Here is a 16002-nt window from a genome sequence, read left to right on the forward strand (position 1 = left end):
GAGTGGAAAGGGGGAGAGTTGGAGGGGCTTGGAGGAGCTATGGGAGGCATGGTTGCGACAACCCTTCTTTTTTATATATATTTTAAACATCACATTGTCTGCTGATACGATCGCTTGAGTACTTAAGATGGATGTGTCGTTGGTTGAAGACATTGACCAAGTAGGAAGGGGGGTGTGGGGGCAAGGAGTAGGCAGCAGTGATCCCTGTCAGGGTTGCATCAGTCTTCATGTGCTAAGTACTGTACACTGTATTCTCCCGGCCTCACTCAGCCAATGACCAATGTTTCCACATCGCATGCATCCCCATGAGAGCCAACATCAGTATCAGACGCCCACCAAACGGTCTTGCCTCGCCTCCGACGTGATAGACCAAGCAGTGCCCATAGACACTGAGCGCGCTGCAGAAAACCTGCCATTCGAGATGTGAGGAAATATCCCCCTTTTGCACACGTGCATAGCGCTTCCTCCACAACAGCCAGCTCAAATGCGTAGAGAAAAAGGCTGTTAGCAGTATCTTTTCGATCATAGACGCGGCATTGCTGCCATACCCATGCATAAATCGCAAAATCCTTGGCGCGTCCAGTACATACTCTGCATACTGCCTGCGCATCGAACGGAGGTCCAATAAGCCACGGAGAACTCGGTATCCACGCAGCATAACCTGTTGGACGGGTCCAAGCTGCACAAACCGCGACTCGGTATCTATTCCCTCCTGCTTGAGTGTACCTGGTACGTGTCAGTGCTAAAACTTGGGAACTAACCACGGAGAAAAAGAAAAAAAAAAAAGAAAACCGGGCTTGCCTTCTATGATATAAAAGGTCGAAGCGCTTATGGCAGCTTGCCTGTTGCAGGTGGTTTCCGAGATTCTACCAAGCTGGCTAGCAACCAGGTCCTGGTCGTCGCCATCCCAGTCGGGGAACGGCCGGAAACTCGATGCAAGATAGCAGTCCTTCTGGGGGCTGTACAGTCGAAACCCAGCATCTTTTCCCGTGTCATATTCAATGGCCCAGGTGGTATTGTGCAATCTCTCTTGATGCCCGCTTACCATGAAACGCGCAAATCCGTCGTCCGCGGGACCGAGGTTCATCTCCTGGTCGACGATAGACTGGTCCCTCGCTGCCAGGCCGAGGTAATGCCCCGTGATTCGGCTTCGGATATGTACAGGATCGCCGGACCAGAGGTGGCTCATCAAGTAATCCCTCATTTCAGGTTCATAGCCTTCATCATCGTGGGTGTCCGCTTGTTCAAAGGACCATGGGTGGCGTTTCCCCATGGGGTCGGAGAAATAGATTCGCGAGTCCGCCCAGTCGTCTTCGTCGTCCGTACGTTGCAGCTCGTCTCGGGTGCCGAAAACGCCCAGATCATCGAGCCACACGCCTTCGTCGAGCCAAAGAAAGCCGGCTCTGGGCATGTAGATCGAGACCGGTACGAATGGGACGATGGCATGCTGTGGGATGCTGTAGTTGCTCCAATTGGGCGACTGGGAGTCCACGTACGACGGAGACATGGAGCGGCGCAGTTGTGGGGAGAGGTACTGGAGATTGTAATTCCCTCCGCTGGTAACCTCTGAGGCCGGCATCACGAGACCCACAATAAGCGCGAGGACTATCCAAGGCAAAGCCAAGCTGCGCAGAGTCACGACTCCGATCTCGAGTAGTGTCCATATCTCACAAGAAGGTTAGTCGACCTGGCTGTCGGAGAAGAACCGAAGATGCCGGGACTTACCTCTGAAGTTTCTTTGGGCAGGTTTGTCTTGGAATCTCTGCGAGAGCATGCGATGCTCCAGATAGTCCGACAATACACGACCAGAAGGCTCGTAATCAAGTCCGTCAAGTTGCCTCCTAAGGCCCATGCAACTACAAGCAGGCACTCCAACAAAGTAGGAAATTTCAAATCGGGGGTGCTAGTGGTGTATACAAATACAAGGATAACAAGAAAGTCGCCAACGTCGTTACAATGCGCTAGACTAGTACGGCCATCATGAATCCAAACCGCGGCCGCCACTAGATAACCAATAGTCAGGGCTGAGGAGGCCAGGTATCTCTTGGCACATTCTTTCCCATAGTAGATGTATGGAAAAATGAGTAAAGACAGCAAAACACGGGATACTAAACTTAAGCCAGATAGAACTAGCGAATGCGTTTTTGCAGAAAGGAACAGTGACAACGGAGGGAGCAGCTCAAGAAAGAGTTGGCCCTTGGCCAGAAACGTGCTTAATACATGATGAAGATGGGATATCTCGGGGTCAACGTCGTATTGAATAGTAAGGAGTAGAGTGCCAGCAGCAACAGCAAGGGCGAGCGAGACCAAGTCAGGGTAAATGTGTACGGACCCCATTGCAACGGGCCAGGGAATGAATGAATGAATGATGCCTGGAACACACATACTCGGACGTCGCGCAGGCAGGCGCCTGTCCTAGATATCCATCTCGTGAGTGATTCTTTAGGCATTTGGAGTCTGGTCTTACACGATGGTCCAACGTCCACACCATCACCACACTCGCCATCAGGTGGAGGATCAAATTGTGATTACACCGGCTGGGGTGAGTCATTGGGGATTGCCGTATCTCTAGGAAGCATCCTGGTTCTGCCAGGCCGACTTTCAGAGCCGCATCGGGTCGAGCTTGAAGCAAACCACTTTTTGTATATTCGAACCGTACGGTCCGGTTTCCAGAAGAAGCCCAATATCGAAAACGCACAGTGTGAGGTGTTGAGATTATGCGAGCCCGGAGGAACTTTACACACCATGTCGACACGGGCTGACACGGATTGATGCTTGCGGCACGTATGAGATACTTTCGTCCCTTATCAAATGGCCCCCGCCACCCTCGCCTACAGCTATTCCGATACTATCGCAAAAACCCGACATCCCGGGATAATCCCTGGGAGCATCAAATTAGTCATATGTTGGTTCGGTTCCTCCGAATGCAAAATTGGCTATGCAATCCTTCACAGGGCCAATCCTCCCGGGGATGCATACGCCTCAACCAGCCAGATTACTTTTGTGGCACAGCTGCCCAAACAGGCATTTGGTATCTCTGTAATAGGCAGAATTGGCCACGGGGAGACGGACGTCGTCCGCATGAGCGTTGTGCGCCGAGGCCAAGGCAATGTACTCTGGTCGAAATGCTTCTTCTTCTCCAGGCACGTGGTTCTATTCATATCCCGACCCTTCCGCTTGGACTGCCCCTGGCATCGGACAGTCTGCCCCTTTTCGGGCACGTGGGAGTCTAGCCTTGCGGCAAAGATAGCCTCAACCAAACACGCGTCCACTTTCAAATCATCTAACACCATTAACATGAGCCATCGGGTGGTGCAGTGAGCTGACAAGGCTGCCTGCGGCCATCCTTCGTTCCGCTTCATGGGCTGGATGAGCCACTATCCTGCTTGACACTATCGAATATGCTTCTAGGATGAGAGAAGATGACCCGAGTAGATTGTGGTCAGGCCGTGAGCTCCGAGACTAGACTGCTTTTCCACCAACTGGTCAAGGGATGATTCCTCCACAGCAGCCTAGACTCGATGCCAAGCTGGAAGTACGGTAGGAATAGAGAAGAAAAGCCTCACAACGAGCAGTTTGCCCAAACTACTGAGCCTACGATCGACCATGGTAGAAGGAGCGAGAGCGAGGGGGGACGGAGGGACAGGATGAAAGTGGTTGACCGAGGATGAGTGATGTAGAAGAGAAACAAAAGGAATGTGTATATATGGCTGAGACTGCTCGATAGAACCAGTGATGATACAATATCAAGCGCACACAGGTTTTGAGACTGCAACTAGTCAAGATGAACTTGTTCAGTTCTGTGCGGTGTTGTGCCATTATATGGCCTCTCCTACTATTCACAGGAGCCAAAACATTTCCATGGAACTTTGCTCAAGATGTTGATGTGTTCAACTCGTCGCCGTACAAAGGCCCATACACGACTGTTTCCTCCCGCCAGGAGGGTAGACCGGAACTACGTATCATGCCTCTGGGTGCCTCCATCGTCTGGGGACTTAGGTCTTCCGATAACAATGGGCGAGTATACCTTCGTTGGCTGTTTGTGTATTATATTAGATTAGATATGCTAATACGACACGGGCCAGATTCCGTAAAACCTTGAGGGACCAGCTTCGATACCTAGGATGGAACGTCAACATGGTCGGGTCCAGACGCAACGGCAACATGGTTGACAATGTGGGTACTTCTGTTCGCCGTGTTGTGTCTCACAAGCTAACAACACTTGATAGAACGTCGAGGCCAAATCTGGAGACGTGGTTACACAGATTCATGCTGCGTCTAGGAACTCATATGACTTCAAACCCAACGTGGTGCTCATCAACGCAGGCACCAATGATGCGAACCAGAACATTGACATTCCCAACATTGGTATCAGGATGGAATCAATGATCAACGATCTCTGGGCAGCCGACGGCATGTCTGATACGCTCATCGTCCTGTCAACTCTGCTTCCTACCACCGAGGCCACTGGGGCTAGCAACGGACCCAGTATCAATTCCCAGTATGAGGCGTTAGTCCAGAGACTGCGCTCGAACGGTCGGCCCATCGTCATCGCGTACATGAACTACCTGACCACAGGCGATCTGGCCGACGGCACACACCCAACGGATGACGGGTATCGGAAAATGGCCTACGTCTGGTGGGTGGCCATTGAGAGAGCCGCCGCAGCCGGTCTCATCAAGCCCGCTGCACCTCTAGAGGGCGCCGCGCCCGACAGCAAGTGCGACAAGGTGTTCAGCAACGGCGTGTACGCCGGGGGTCTCACGCAGAAAGGCTCGGGCATCGGAGATGGCATCTACCATCACGAGTCGCAGGAGAAGGGCATCGTGCTTACCGTCACGAGCGACTTTGACAGGAACCAATGGTTCTTTGCTCGCCTGTACGGCCGGAAGTACGACGACCTCCTCGGTTGGTTCGAGCGCGAGGATGGGAGTGTCGCTTATGGTTGCTGGAAGAATGACGGAGGCAAATTCACCAAGATTGCCGATCTGAGCGTGGCGGACAACTGCATCCCCCGAGGTGTCCACTTCTTGGATCTCAACGGTACGCATCAACTCGCCATGGCCTCTGAGATCCTGTTGCTTTGTGTGCATGGCTGACACTTGCTTCTTGCTACCTGCTAGGGGACGGTTATGACGATTTCGCCTGCGTTGCACCAGATGGCAACGTCTACGCCTCCATCAACCAACGGGATGGCACAGCTGACAGGCCACCGTCTTTCAAAAACATCGGATTGATCAAGCAGAACGAGGGCTACCCGCAAGCGCGTGTTCGGTTGGGCGATATCGGTTCGTCCCCCTTGACACCGCTGGTTCCCGATAGAAATACGCTAACAAGACGAACAGACGGTGACGGACGGGGTGACTATTGTGTCCTTTACGACAATGGAAACATACGGTAAGCAGCATCCTCCATTTTTGAAGTGCAATTTCGTCCCAAGAGACTTAAGCTGACGAGTTTCTGCACCTCATACAGGTGTTGGCGAAATGGATGGATAGAAGACAAACCATCGTACTGGCAGGATCTCGGAGTCCGCTTTACGGGAAAGGGCAAGAACGATTTCCGTGGCGTCCGATTCGAGGACGTGAATGGAGATGTATGTCCCATACCTTCCACCCCCAAACAAGCTTCGGAAAACGGTCGAAGAGATTACTGACCGATGCGTAGGGACGCGATGACTGGATATGGGTGAGTGACGTGGGCGTCACGGACACCTGGACCAACGCGAGAAGCTGTGCCTCGGGAAAGCTCGGCGACGGGCTCAACGTGGCATGGCGTCAAGGCTTCTACAAAGGGGCCAGTTCTGGACCAACCCATGGCGGCATGGGGGCTTCGTCACGGACGAGGAGAAGTACCTGAGAGACCGAATTCACTTTGCACGCATCTACGGCGAGCCGCAGGTTAGTAGTACAGCACCACCAACCACTCTCATCTCTACCCCCTTTCTCTGCCCCTCACTACCCGGACGCTCTTTCCATTTTGGCTTTGTACGGCAAATCGCTCAAGTTCCATTCCACCTTTGACGGCTAACATGTACTTTTTGGGAACCAGGACTTTGGACTTCTTGGGCGCCAAGACTACGTGTTTATGCAACACTCCAAGGAAGGTGGACGCCACAAGTTTGACATGCGCGTGTGGAAGAATATCGGAAGTGGTGGCACAAAGCTGGAAGGTTGGTTCCCATTCGCCACCACCGCTTCTTTTCTATCTATATGTATGCTAATACTATGAACTTGTAGCCGATGGAAACAAGTGCGTATCTGATGCAAAGTCTCCAGCGAATGCTTTTGCTGTTGCCGTCTGCTGACCGATGACTAGGTATTGTAACATGATCGGCCACTCTGACGGCCGTGAAGGTAAGCTCGTCCCCAGCTACGGACCATGTCATCTCATATCAATACTTTGCCTGATGCTGATGCGCAACCAATACAGATTACGTATGGACCTTGTCCAAAGGCGAAATGCGAATCTACCCGAACAAAGGCCTCAAGCAAATCGAGGGCGACGAGAGTTTCTGGGGCGACAGCGAGATCATCTGGGACCCGACCAAGCAAGCCCCCTTCACCGAGCTGGACCGGCGTGACCTCCACCTCGTCGACTACGATGGCGACGGCGCCTGCGATATCGTTTGGGTCAACCCCGATAATGACAACAGGATGAGCGTCTGGATCAACAAGTACCCCTCCACCGGAGCCTGGAACTGGGATTACCAATCGAACCCGTCTCACCAAGTCACTTGTACGGAGCACCGAGGGCTGGGTATCTACGACCTTGCCGTGCGCTTTGGCGACCTCTCGGGAAACGGACGGGGCGACTACATTTGCATGAAGAAGGACGGTACAGCTGGGGGCTACCTGCACAACGATGACGGCACCTGGACTTCGGTTAATCAGTTCAAGTTTGCCGAGGGGAAGGATCGCGCCAACTTTAGGTTTCACGATGTCAACGGAGATGGACGGGACGACCTAGTGAGCCACCACAACCTTCGCATCGAACTACAACGGCCCTATTGCTGACCTGAAGACAGATCTGGATAGACAAGTTTGACGGGAAAGGTTACGTATGGTACAACGAGGGACCCGGTAGCGTGAGTGACGACTCCTTTTTCCTACCCACACTATGGCATAGGCTATGAACTGATTATGGGGGTTACAGCCGGCCGACAATGGCGGATCCTCTTTCCACTGGAGAAAGATCGACAATCCCGTCTACGATGGAAACCATCAGGGGAATTGCTTGTTCTATCCAGATCTGTATGTGATTCTCCACGTCCGATTATTTCTGAGTTCATTGACAAGGGACTGACGGCTGACAACTTCACAGAGATGGGGATGGAAGGTACAGATTATCGATCAACAGCTAATTAGACTGCCATACTGACTTATGTCTTAGAGCGGATATGCATTCACTCTTGGGTACATGGACAAACCAGGCCGAGACATGGTTCAACCGCTGCGGTGGACTGTCGGATGTTACTGGTGATGATCCAGGAGGCGTGATCAACCCGAATCTGCCCCCTCTCCCTGAAGATCAAGGTAGTGACCCGGGTGGTAACCCCGGCGGCAACCCTGGGGGAGACCCAGGTGGCAACCCAGGAGGCAACCCTGGCGGCAATCCCACACCTGGGGATGGCTCTGGGACAGTGTATGTGGGCCAAGAGATATTCACCCAGGCAAATCCGAAATTTGTCTGCGAACCGCCGTGCCTGCTGGTTTATCCATATTATACTCTCCCAGAGCCAACTGTTATCGTCATTCCGCCGTACACGACGTCGGTCGAGGTTTACTATCTCTCGACTGTGGTTACGACAATTGGTCAGATGACCTCCACGGTGACACTTTCGACCTGGACCGAAACACAGAACACGACCGTCATTCTCCCTCCCGTCACTACCTCAGTCATAGGTTTCTACGAGGTCGAGGTGACCGAGACCCAAGTGAGCACGCCCATCGTCAAGTGGGTAGAGACAAAGATTATACTGCCGCCGGCTATCATAACCAATTCGTATTCGACGCCGACCGAGAGCCGGCCACCTCGGACCCGGACGATCTTGCCGCCGCCGTTCCCATGGTCCAGTGTGCAAACAAGGGGCCCGCCGCCCCGCACGACGCAGCCAGAGGACAACCGGAACTCGCACATACCGACGGTCGTCACCATCTCACGCGGCCCAACACCGTCGCCCACGTGCACCTCGGGCTGTGGTACGCCGTGCAACTCTCTGTTCCAAATGTGCAGGCCTTGCTACGTCAACTGTGGCGGGGGCGGAGGTGGGCGCAATGTCGATTTCCACGACCCGGCAGACCCGAAGCCCAACCCTGTCAAGGTACGTAATTCGCGCATATCCCTGGCTTTTCCACGAGGTGAACAGGCTAACACAGGTTTTCAAGGACCCTAAGGACCCTACTAACCCGACCGGCAACCCGACCGGTAATCCTACTCACAATCCTACTGACAACCCAACCGCCAACCCAACTGCTGACCCAACCGCTAATCCAACTGTCGATCCGACAGCTGAACCGAGCAACCCTACCGAGTCCAACGATGCTTGTGAGCCAGAGCTGGATACATCTCACGGTCTTTGTGAAAATGGAAACTACCCGGTCTATGACCCCGGGACCGGCAGCGTATCGTGTGACTTCTCGAGAGAAGAAGCGGTCGACTTGTTGCCCGAGTGCCAGAAGGAGGTCGATGAGAGCTTGGAGGACTCGCTTGACCGACTTGAACAGTCCCGGTCTTGCTGTCCCAACTTTAGACCATCGGAGAGATTCTCTCGGATGTTTGCCAGAGCATGTCCGGGCGGCGTCAACTGTGTCTGTCCTTCAAACCGTGAGCAAAAGCCCTTTTCTCTCCAAGTTCTCAGAGGTCCTCATCGGCTCATCGGCTCATCGGCTCATCAGCTGAAATTGAGTCCAAATAAAACAATACTGACCTAGTATGTATCAAACCAAACAGCCCAGTACCGGAATAACCCGCCACCCAACGGATACCATAGTGTTTTCACCTGCGACTACCGATTGTGGCCGAATGTCTGCGCAAACGCACAGTCTGCCATTTTATCTAGGGGCAAGTCGCCCATAATGACCTTTGTCCCCGATAGCAAGCTCCATACGACAAACCCGTATTACAACGGGAAGACTAAAGGATGGAGACTCAAGGGATGTGAAGCCGAGGAATATCCCTTCGGCGCTGGTAACCCCAACAGAAACCCAAACACCAAGATTTGGGCCCAACAATCAGTTCTACGACTGATACCACAAGACGAGAACGGGGATCATGGACGGGCAATGAAGGCCTTTTACAGAGCCGCGGGGAATGGAAACTCGAGGCATGCTGATGGCCTCATCTTCTCCATTTCCTTCACTGGCCGAGCCATGTCCAATCCCCCCACCGAGGCGGACCTCTACGTGGACCCGAACGACCCAGCCAGTACGGCTATAAACCCATGCGCGTAAGTGACTAGCTCTGATGCCGGCTGCTCTTTCTACGCCGGGAAAAGGCTAACCATCTCATCTACCCATCCGACCAGCGTGCCTCACGGTCTTGCATTCATCTTCGTAAACAAAGCCAATGTAAATCGAGGTGAACGATCGGACGATCCGTAAGTCACAACCGACCCTGAGAGACCCTCTTCGCACCACCGTCTCTCGCCGTTCGTTTCTTCGTCCACTACTAACCACCGGGGGGACCGTCGCGCGTCATATAGCTGGTGGAATAACAGGAGATTTGTTCGAACCACCTCGATTAGCACGAACAGAGCCGGCTCGACGTTGCAGATCGGGGTAGGGCAAATGGCCAGTCAGTATTGCGAATTCCCCTCTCCGGGACGATCCGAGTACGTCAATGGCGCGTGGCAATATATCGGAACCTCGAACAACCGCAAGCGAGGTAACCGCTACTACTCCTGCGACAACTTCGCGGGCTATAACGGCCCAGCCATGATGCGTAAGCGCCGGGGTCGCCGCCGAGGCCTCAACGAGATGTCGCCCGCCGAGGTGCGGCAGCTAGCCCACGAGAAGGGCGGCAATAACATCACCGTGTCAGACGGGAACCTCGAGATCCGCGACCCGGACGTGATCGACGATTCCTGGATCAGTGTGCCTGAGAATCCGGCCCAGCCCGCGCCTCCGCCCCTCAAGGTGTCGGCACGGCAACTGCCCTCCGGCGGCGGGCTGCTAGACCCCAAGGCATACGCGTACCTCGGGTGCGACAACGCCGAAGACGACCCGTGCACATACGGGGATGGCAGTTACTGTTTCGACGTGGACAACACCAACCCGGACGACCCGGACCCAGACGAGCCAGAGGAGCCGGAAGAGCCTGAAGAGCCGACGTGCGACGACAAGTGCAAGCTTGACCGGGGCAACCCGTGCAACTGCAACGAGAACGGATGCGATGACTACTCGCCCGCCTGCTGCGGGAACGCCAGTTGCCCCTCGTGCGATTGCAACGAGAGTGGTTGCTCGTCCGGCTCGCCCGCGTGCTGTGCCAGTGGCACCTGCGCCTGGGCGAGTACGGGAGGTGGTGGAGGCTAGTGAGATAGTATTGTTGCAATTGTTGATGTCAGGGGTAACTTACAATGGCAGGGATGTCCTGACGATTTACTCGGATTTCTTCCTTTTTCCCCTTTTCTATGTCTATTCCTTTATAATGTCTACTCTTTCTAGCTAGTTAGCACCGCACATCTATTTTATCTGGTCACATTCTCGCTGATTATTATATATTGCTCTATTGCTCGCTGTAGCAAGTTATCATTTGCCTGTGTTACTAGAACCCACCTACGGCGGAGCAGGTTGCTTCAAGAGAGTTCTGATGACCACTCAAAGTCAACTGGTTTTCTAGTAGTGCTTAACTTTGCCTTCATGGCTAACGCGGAAGGATATCTGGTTCCTGGAGGTGGTGCATCTAATCGGGCCGGTTCGATCGCTTGATGAACTTGCTCTTTTCTCCTCAGGTTCTGGTTTCTTGGCTGACGCTTTGATCTGTGATATCACGTCGGCGTTCGAAAACCGGAACGAGGACATCGTCGTAACGTGGACGGTACTCACGGAGCTATTGCGCCATTTTGTACCAATTTTACAGATTTTGAACGCATGGGAAGGCAAAGCACACGTGCTACTCCCATTTTGGTATCTCCAAAGTCGAATATGGGTATTCAGCTCGTATGGTTCAGCCACTCACCCCAAAAGTGCCGTAGTCAACAACACCGAGGGGCATGCAGGAGAAGCGCCTCAATGCAAGTTCAAGAGCGTTCACCAGCTACGTCGTCTGAGTTTCTACGATCCCGGTCACCCTTCTAAGGTTACTTCCCCCGTGGTCTCCAATGGTGGAGTAGAATTGTCTACGGCGGGTAAAGCTCTCCTCGTAGCGTTACCGGAGTGGGTGGCGATGTAGCTTTATTCTTCTCGTAGGCTTAAACCAATCGCCGTTTTCTGGCTCGTTATGGGCATGCGTTCGGACCGTTGCCTCCGCTGAGTCATTTCTGGATTTCGCGTCAGATCGGACCGTCGGGATCGGGCCGAAAAGGGGGCAGCTCGTTGGGACGTTGCCGGTCTTGGCCGATCTCTTGGCGGCGGCTTCGTACAGGGGTGGGAATCGGTAGCTTGTCGAGGCGGAGGATCGTTGGGCTAGGTAGTACGTAGGCTACAAAGCCATGCGCGCGGATGGGTTTCGGGGTCTTTGAGGCTGTCTAGCGTCGGTCGGAGGGTTTTCCATGCGGATTGTCAGTATGAATCTTCCAGGAAGCTGGGTGGAGGGTCTACTTGCTATTTCTTGTGACACAGATGGAAAGACCACTTTGACAAATGGTGATTTTGTAGCGGCATCTGGGAGAGGATTGAGGGCTAGCAAATAAGCGCCTCTTCGCACGTGTCTTTCCTTCGTACTAGCTAAAGCAGTGCGGGGTAGTCTTTTGATTACTTGGGTGACTTGGTTAGGCGGATAGCTGAGTAGCTGAGGCTCTACATGTGATCCTACAGGCGGTTCCTCGCGTGCTCTACAGGCGGCTTTCAGGCGGCTGGGCTGGTCCAACCAGCGCACGAAGCACTATTGCCACTTATGCAAGTTGCACGCGGTGAGAGAAGTAGTAGTTAGGTTTATCACCAATTTTTACGTGTTGGAACAAAGGATGTTGATCACCGGGAGCCAGCATCATCATCAAAATAATCAGCAACACAACGAACAAAGCATACATACGGTCTGTTGTTCTTGCTAGCACCCATGTCATCACGTGCCTACCATCATCGTGATGGGATTCATACCGAGTCGCACATCCTGTTCTCCTTCCATTCGACCACGCACCCATTTTAACATCTTGCAGAACAGGTAAATATCCGGGCGGCATGGACAGGAAAGGGGCTATCGCGCCTCCTAGCAGAGGCTTCCCAAGCCACCACGACTTGTCATATGTAGGATCCTCTTACATTTTACATATCATGCTAACATCGTGATACGAAATCCCAGACCTCCTATTTCCGTTACGATAGACTTGCTACACCCCACCTCACAAGCCCTAGCACGGATCCCAGGATCGCGGCTATTGGGGGCACCACGCCGAAATACCTGCCTCTTACATAAGCGCTCGCGGCCACAATCACCCACCGAGGATCATTCCTGAGGCTCCTCCGCGACTGAAAGCCAATGTAGACGCAGCCGAATTGTCAGATACGATAGACAGCAGTGTACACAAGCCCCATGGCTCCAGCTATCAGGCCTCGGACCCCTGATTTGACCCAACGGCAGCTCCGCAGTCCGCCCCAAACCCCCATGGTCCCACGCACGAGCACGATCCCCGGCAAGAAGATCCCCAGTAACGCGGTGACAGGAACCTGCTAGGAAAGGAGAGCCCTGATTAATGGCGGCCAGCGACCCGAGAAAAATAGCAAAGTTAAAGTTGGGGTCGGGAAACTCCTGGGCGACCGCGAGGGGCTCACCCACCCCTCCGCCACCACGTTCTTGCGCAGTAGCGGGACTACCACGCCCACCCCCGGAAAACATGATCCATGCCAGGTACATGTTGGCGAAGAGGCGGAAAAGGAAGGTCGGCTTCGGGGAGGAGGAGCCACAAAGAACCATGACGGCGATGAAGACCGCGGAAAAGACGCCGATGATGCCGATGTCCGTCTTCCAGAACATGTTCAGTCGATACTCTGGGGGCCCACGCGACGCTCGTAATCGGTTTGGTTGGCGCTGTAGGCCTGGCCGTCGTTAGATACGGTCCTTCTACTGGCCGCCGCCGTCGTGTCTCGGTGGAATGGGAGTCCGCCTGCTTCTGCATGTGGGGGCCTGAGCAATATTGCTGGAGTCGTAACCCTCGATGCTCGTTCTTCCATGTCGTTGGCGTCTCTTAGCTGGTCCTCAGTTCCAGTCCCAGGCATAAGCCAGCGCTGGGCGGCTCGGACAGGTCGATGGACCCAGCGGTAGTCGTGCACTATGGTGGCGCAACCGGCCGAGAATACGAGCACGGGGAAGTACCAGGCAGCGTTGTACAGCATGCCCGTCGGCGCTGTCAGAAGCACAATGATTCGCGTGAGCTTGTCCTTGAAGGTCCTGTTCGATAGCTGCACTGCTGCCAGCGCGATGATACCCACGGCGGCGGTGTTGAGGCCTGAGAGCAGAAAGTAGACTGGCCCCGGCAGGGCCTCGCCCACGTTGGACACGCCGATGGACAGACCGAGCATCCCCAGGGCGCCGGGTAGACTGTGATATGCATGTAGAGGTTCGAATGGATTAGAACGCGGGAAAATTTCTCTGTTTTGTTTCCATATGTTCCCGCGTTCCTCAATGAGATGAGAACACCACGAGTACGACATCAAATGGACTTGTCTTACCACCCCAAGACGACGCTAAGGGTAACACTCGTCACATCGCCATGAATGAGGTTGGTTCAATAGAGCATCTTGGTGCTCGCCGGACCGCATAGTGCTTGTGACACGCTGAATAGCTCTTAGTACTATGTCGAATCGGTCCCGTCAGTATCGCGAATCTCCAGGGGATGAAGCAGGGGTCGCCCCGGAAGTGGTCGGCCAAAGGCCGTAAAGGTCAGGTGCCAATTGACCCACAGCGTCTCCGAGGCGTCTTGGACCGCCTGGAGCAGGATGACTTGAACGTTCTCGGCGGTCACTGTTTATTGGCGGTGCAGGCGCGCAAGTTTGAGCCTATTCCGAGAGACGAATTCTGATGAGGTGCGACTGGCCAATTAATCTAGTTCTCTCTCATCATCATCAAGTAGCCGCCAGGGTTTGCGAGAAAACGCCGCAATGAGCAGGTTGTCCAGGCCAAATGCCCTTTAGTTCCCGCAGTCGGGGTCGTCTCGGCACCTACATGTTGCATGACCTTTTTCGTCCTCTCCATCTCTCGAGTTTTTGGACTGAACAGCATCAGAGACGGAGATCTTGAAGGCTTGGCATCCACTACCGGACTCTAGATAATCTTAGTCTCCCATCATACCCCAAGACTCTTTTCACTACACCCGCCCGCGATGCGCTTCTTCACGTTGTTCGCCATCTTGGCGGCCGTCGTCGGCCCCGCGGCCTGCCACGCCAACGAGACCGAGTTCGAGATCGAGTCCACACAAGGAGGTGACGCTACCCTGGTCGATAACTGGGCCATGTTCAACATCCAGAACTGCCAACGGGGTCGCAAAGCGCCAAAGGAACGCATCAGGCAGGGTATGGAATACCTCGATGCCTCCCCTAACGAGAGAGTAGAGATCAGAAAAGGCTGTAAGGAAGTCAGCTGCACTTACAACTCAGCTATCTGGATGTGTGGCTTGGTAAGCTTTACTTCCTCCTCCTTTTCCTTTTCCTTTTCCTTTTTCTTTCCTTCCTCCTTGACTTGGTACAATACCTCTTTGTTTTTGTTTTCCTTTTTTTCTTCTTTTTTTCCCCTTCATGTGATGTACTCTTCCTTTTCCAACTTCCTTCCTTCCTTCCCTTATGAGGGTCTGAGAGTCTGAGGGGAATGCGTATCTGCGAGTGTTTTGTTTCGTTTCTACGTGGAGCCCCTTTCTTAAACTGTATCACTGATGATTTTTAACTGACGTTATATTCTTTTCTTCCCACCGAATTCAGTCCAACGAAGTTGTTTCAGTCTCCAGCTACAAAGTCATTGCCATTGGGGTCAGCAAAATCATGACGGAGTGCGGAAAGAAGGGTCGCATTTCGAAGAAGACCAGCGGCGAGGCTCACCAGAAGAGTTGGTACGTCCAGATCGGCCATTCGGGGCGTCATTGCTAAGTCTGGTCCTCCTCTTGCTGCACTTCTCCCCACCCCCTGCGTTTCCCTTGGAAGCCACGCCCTCTTGCTCTCTGGGTACGTGGTGGGAACCAAAATAAGAGGGAATGCTTGTGAAGCAGAACCTTTCTGCGTAAAAATAGTCATGGGAAAACGGAGAGACAATGCCTGTGGTACGATAGGCATGACGCATCGGTATTAGGCAGTGATATGACGTGGCGATGCTGTTGAGGATGACGTTTTAGCCGAGAAATGGGATAGCAGGTGTTTGTGCTTGACTATCGAGAAGTCATGAAGCCGCGGTGTTTTCTATCAGCAATGCATGAGGAGCCACGTTTCCCCCATGCATGTTGTTCCTCTTCTCCATGTGACCATGTACACTCTTGGGCTAGTTGAGGAGACTATTTCTAGTCTTGTTCGAGCAAACGTACGTAAACAATTTTGGACAAACTCGAAAAATGAGTCGACCAGTTCGGAGATGGGCAAAGGATGCAAGGTATTTTTTGGGTCTGGATATGGGTTTATAGCTGCGCATTTCTCACCAAGAGCTTACATCATAGTCTCCATTCCTCTCATGGTGGTTCCGTTGGTGAAGAGGCCTGGGAACGAGACATTCTAGGTACCTCGATAGGGGATGGTGAGACAGCCACTCCCGCAAGGGCTGCCAGGGTGTCTCAAACCGCCTCTACCCTGAAGCTGACCCTGACTTAGCTGATGTGCCAACCAACTCAAATTATACCTAGGCTGATCTTCATGCGCATTCATACACTTT

General features: G+C 53.4%; 6 protein-coding genes across 6 annotated transcripts; 3 read left to right on the forward strand and 3 right to left on the reverse strand.

Moving 5' to 3' along the window:
• Window positions 1-82: 82 nt before the first annotated feature.
• Window positions 83-1579, reverse strand: PG986_004451 (uncharacterized protein; the record flags this gene model as incomplete). Its single annotated transcript, XM_066840673.1, has 2 exons — window positions 83-121; window positions 1046-1579. 2 exons carry the CDS (start codon window positions 1577-1579, stop codon window positions 83-85), a joined length of 573 nt encoding a protein of 190 aa, XP_066703300.1.
• A 2205-nt stretch (window positions 1580-3784) lies between these two features.
• Window positions 3785-8901, forward strand: PG986_004452 (uncharacterized protein; the record flags this gene model as incomplete). The annotated part of the gene is given in 15 exon segments (XM_066840674.1): window positions 3785-4042; window positions 4057-4176; window positions 4230-5043; window positions 5124-5397; window positions 5476-5596; window positions 5668-5766; window positions 5802-5987; window positions 6052-6172; window positions 6433-6968; window positions 7028-7087; window positions 7156-7253; window positions 7393-8323; window positions 8379-8427; window positions 8512-8810; window positions 8854-8901. 15 exon segments carry the CDS (start codon window positions 3785-3787, stop codon window positions 8899-8901), a joined length of 4014 nt encoding a protein of 1337 aa, XP_066703301.1.
• Window positions 8902-9077: 176 nt separating this feature from the next.
• On the forward strand, window positions 9078-10532 carry PG986_004453 (uncharacterized protein; the record flags this gene model as incomplete). Its single annotated transcript, XM_066840675.1, has 2 exons — window positions 9078-9448; window positions 9755-10532. 2 exons carry the CDS (start codon window positions 9078-9080, stop codon window positions 10530-10532), a joined length of 1149 nt encoding a protein of 382 aa, XP_066703302.1.
• Window positions 10533-12656: 2124 nt separating this feature from the next.
• PG986_004454 (chromate transporter-domain-containing protein) lies at window positions 12657-13131 on the reverse strand (the record flags this gene model as incomplete). The annotated part of the gene is made up of 2 exons (XM_066840676.1): window positions 12657-12824; window positions 12934-13131. The coding sequence occupies 2 exons, from the start codon at window positions 13129-13131 to the stop codon at window positions 12657-12659; spliced, it is 366 nt and encodes a 121-aa protein (XP_066703303.1).
• Window positions 13132-13133: 2 nt separating this feature from the next.
• On the reverse strand, window positions 13134-13676 carry PG986_004455 (uncharacterized protein; the record flags this gene model as incomplete). Its single annotated transcript, XM_066840677.1, has 1 exon — window positions 13134-13676. The coding sequence occupies one exon, from the start codon at window positions 13674-13676 to the stop codon at window positions 13134-13136; it is 543 nt and encodes a 180-aa protein (XP_066703304.1).
• Window positions 13677-14476: 800 nt separating this feature from the next.
• Window positions 14477-15233, forward strand: PG986_004456 (uncharacterized protein; the record flags this gene model as incomplete). Its single annotated transcript, XM_066840678.1, has 2 exons — window positions 14477-14770; window positions 15069-15233. The coding sequence occupies 2 exons, from the start codon at window positions 14477-14479 to the stop codon at window positions 15231-15233; spliced, it is 459 nt and encodes a 152-aa protein (XP_066703305.1).
• Window positions 15234-16002: the final 769 nt, after the last annotated feature.

This window comes from Apiospora aurea (genome assembly GCF_038362705.1).
Source record: "Apiospora aurea strain CBS 24483 chromosome Unknown utg000003l_segment0_segment0, whole genome shotgun sequence".
Taxonomy (NCBI): Eukaryota; Fungi; Ascomycota; class Sordariomycetes; order Amphisphaeriales; family Apiosporaceae; genus Apiospora; species Apiospora aurea.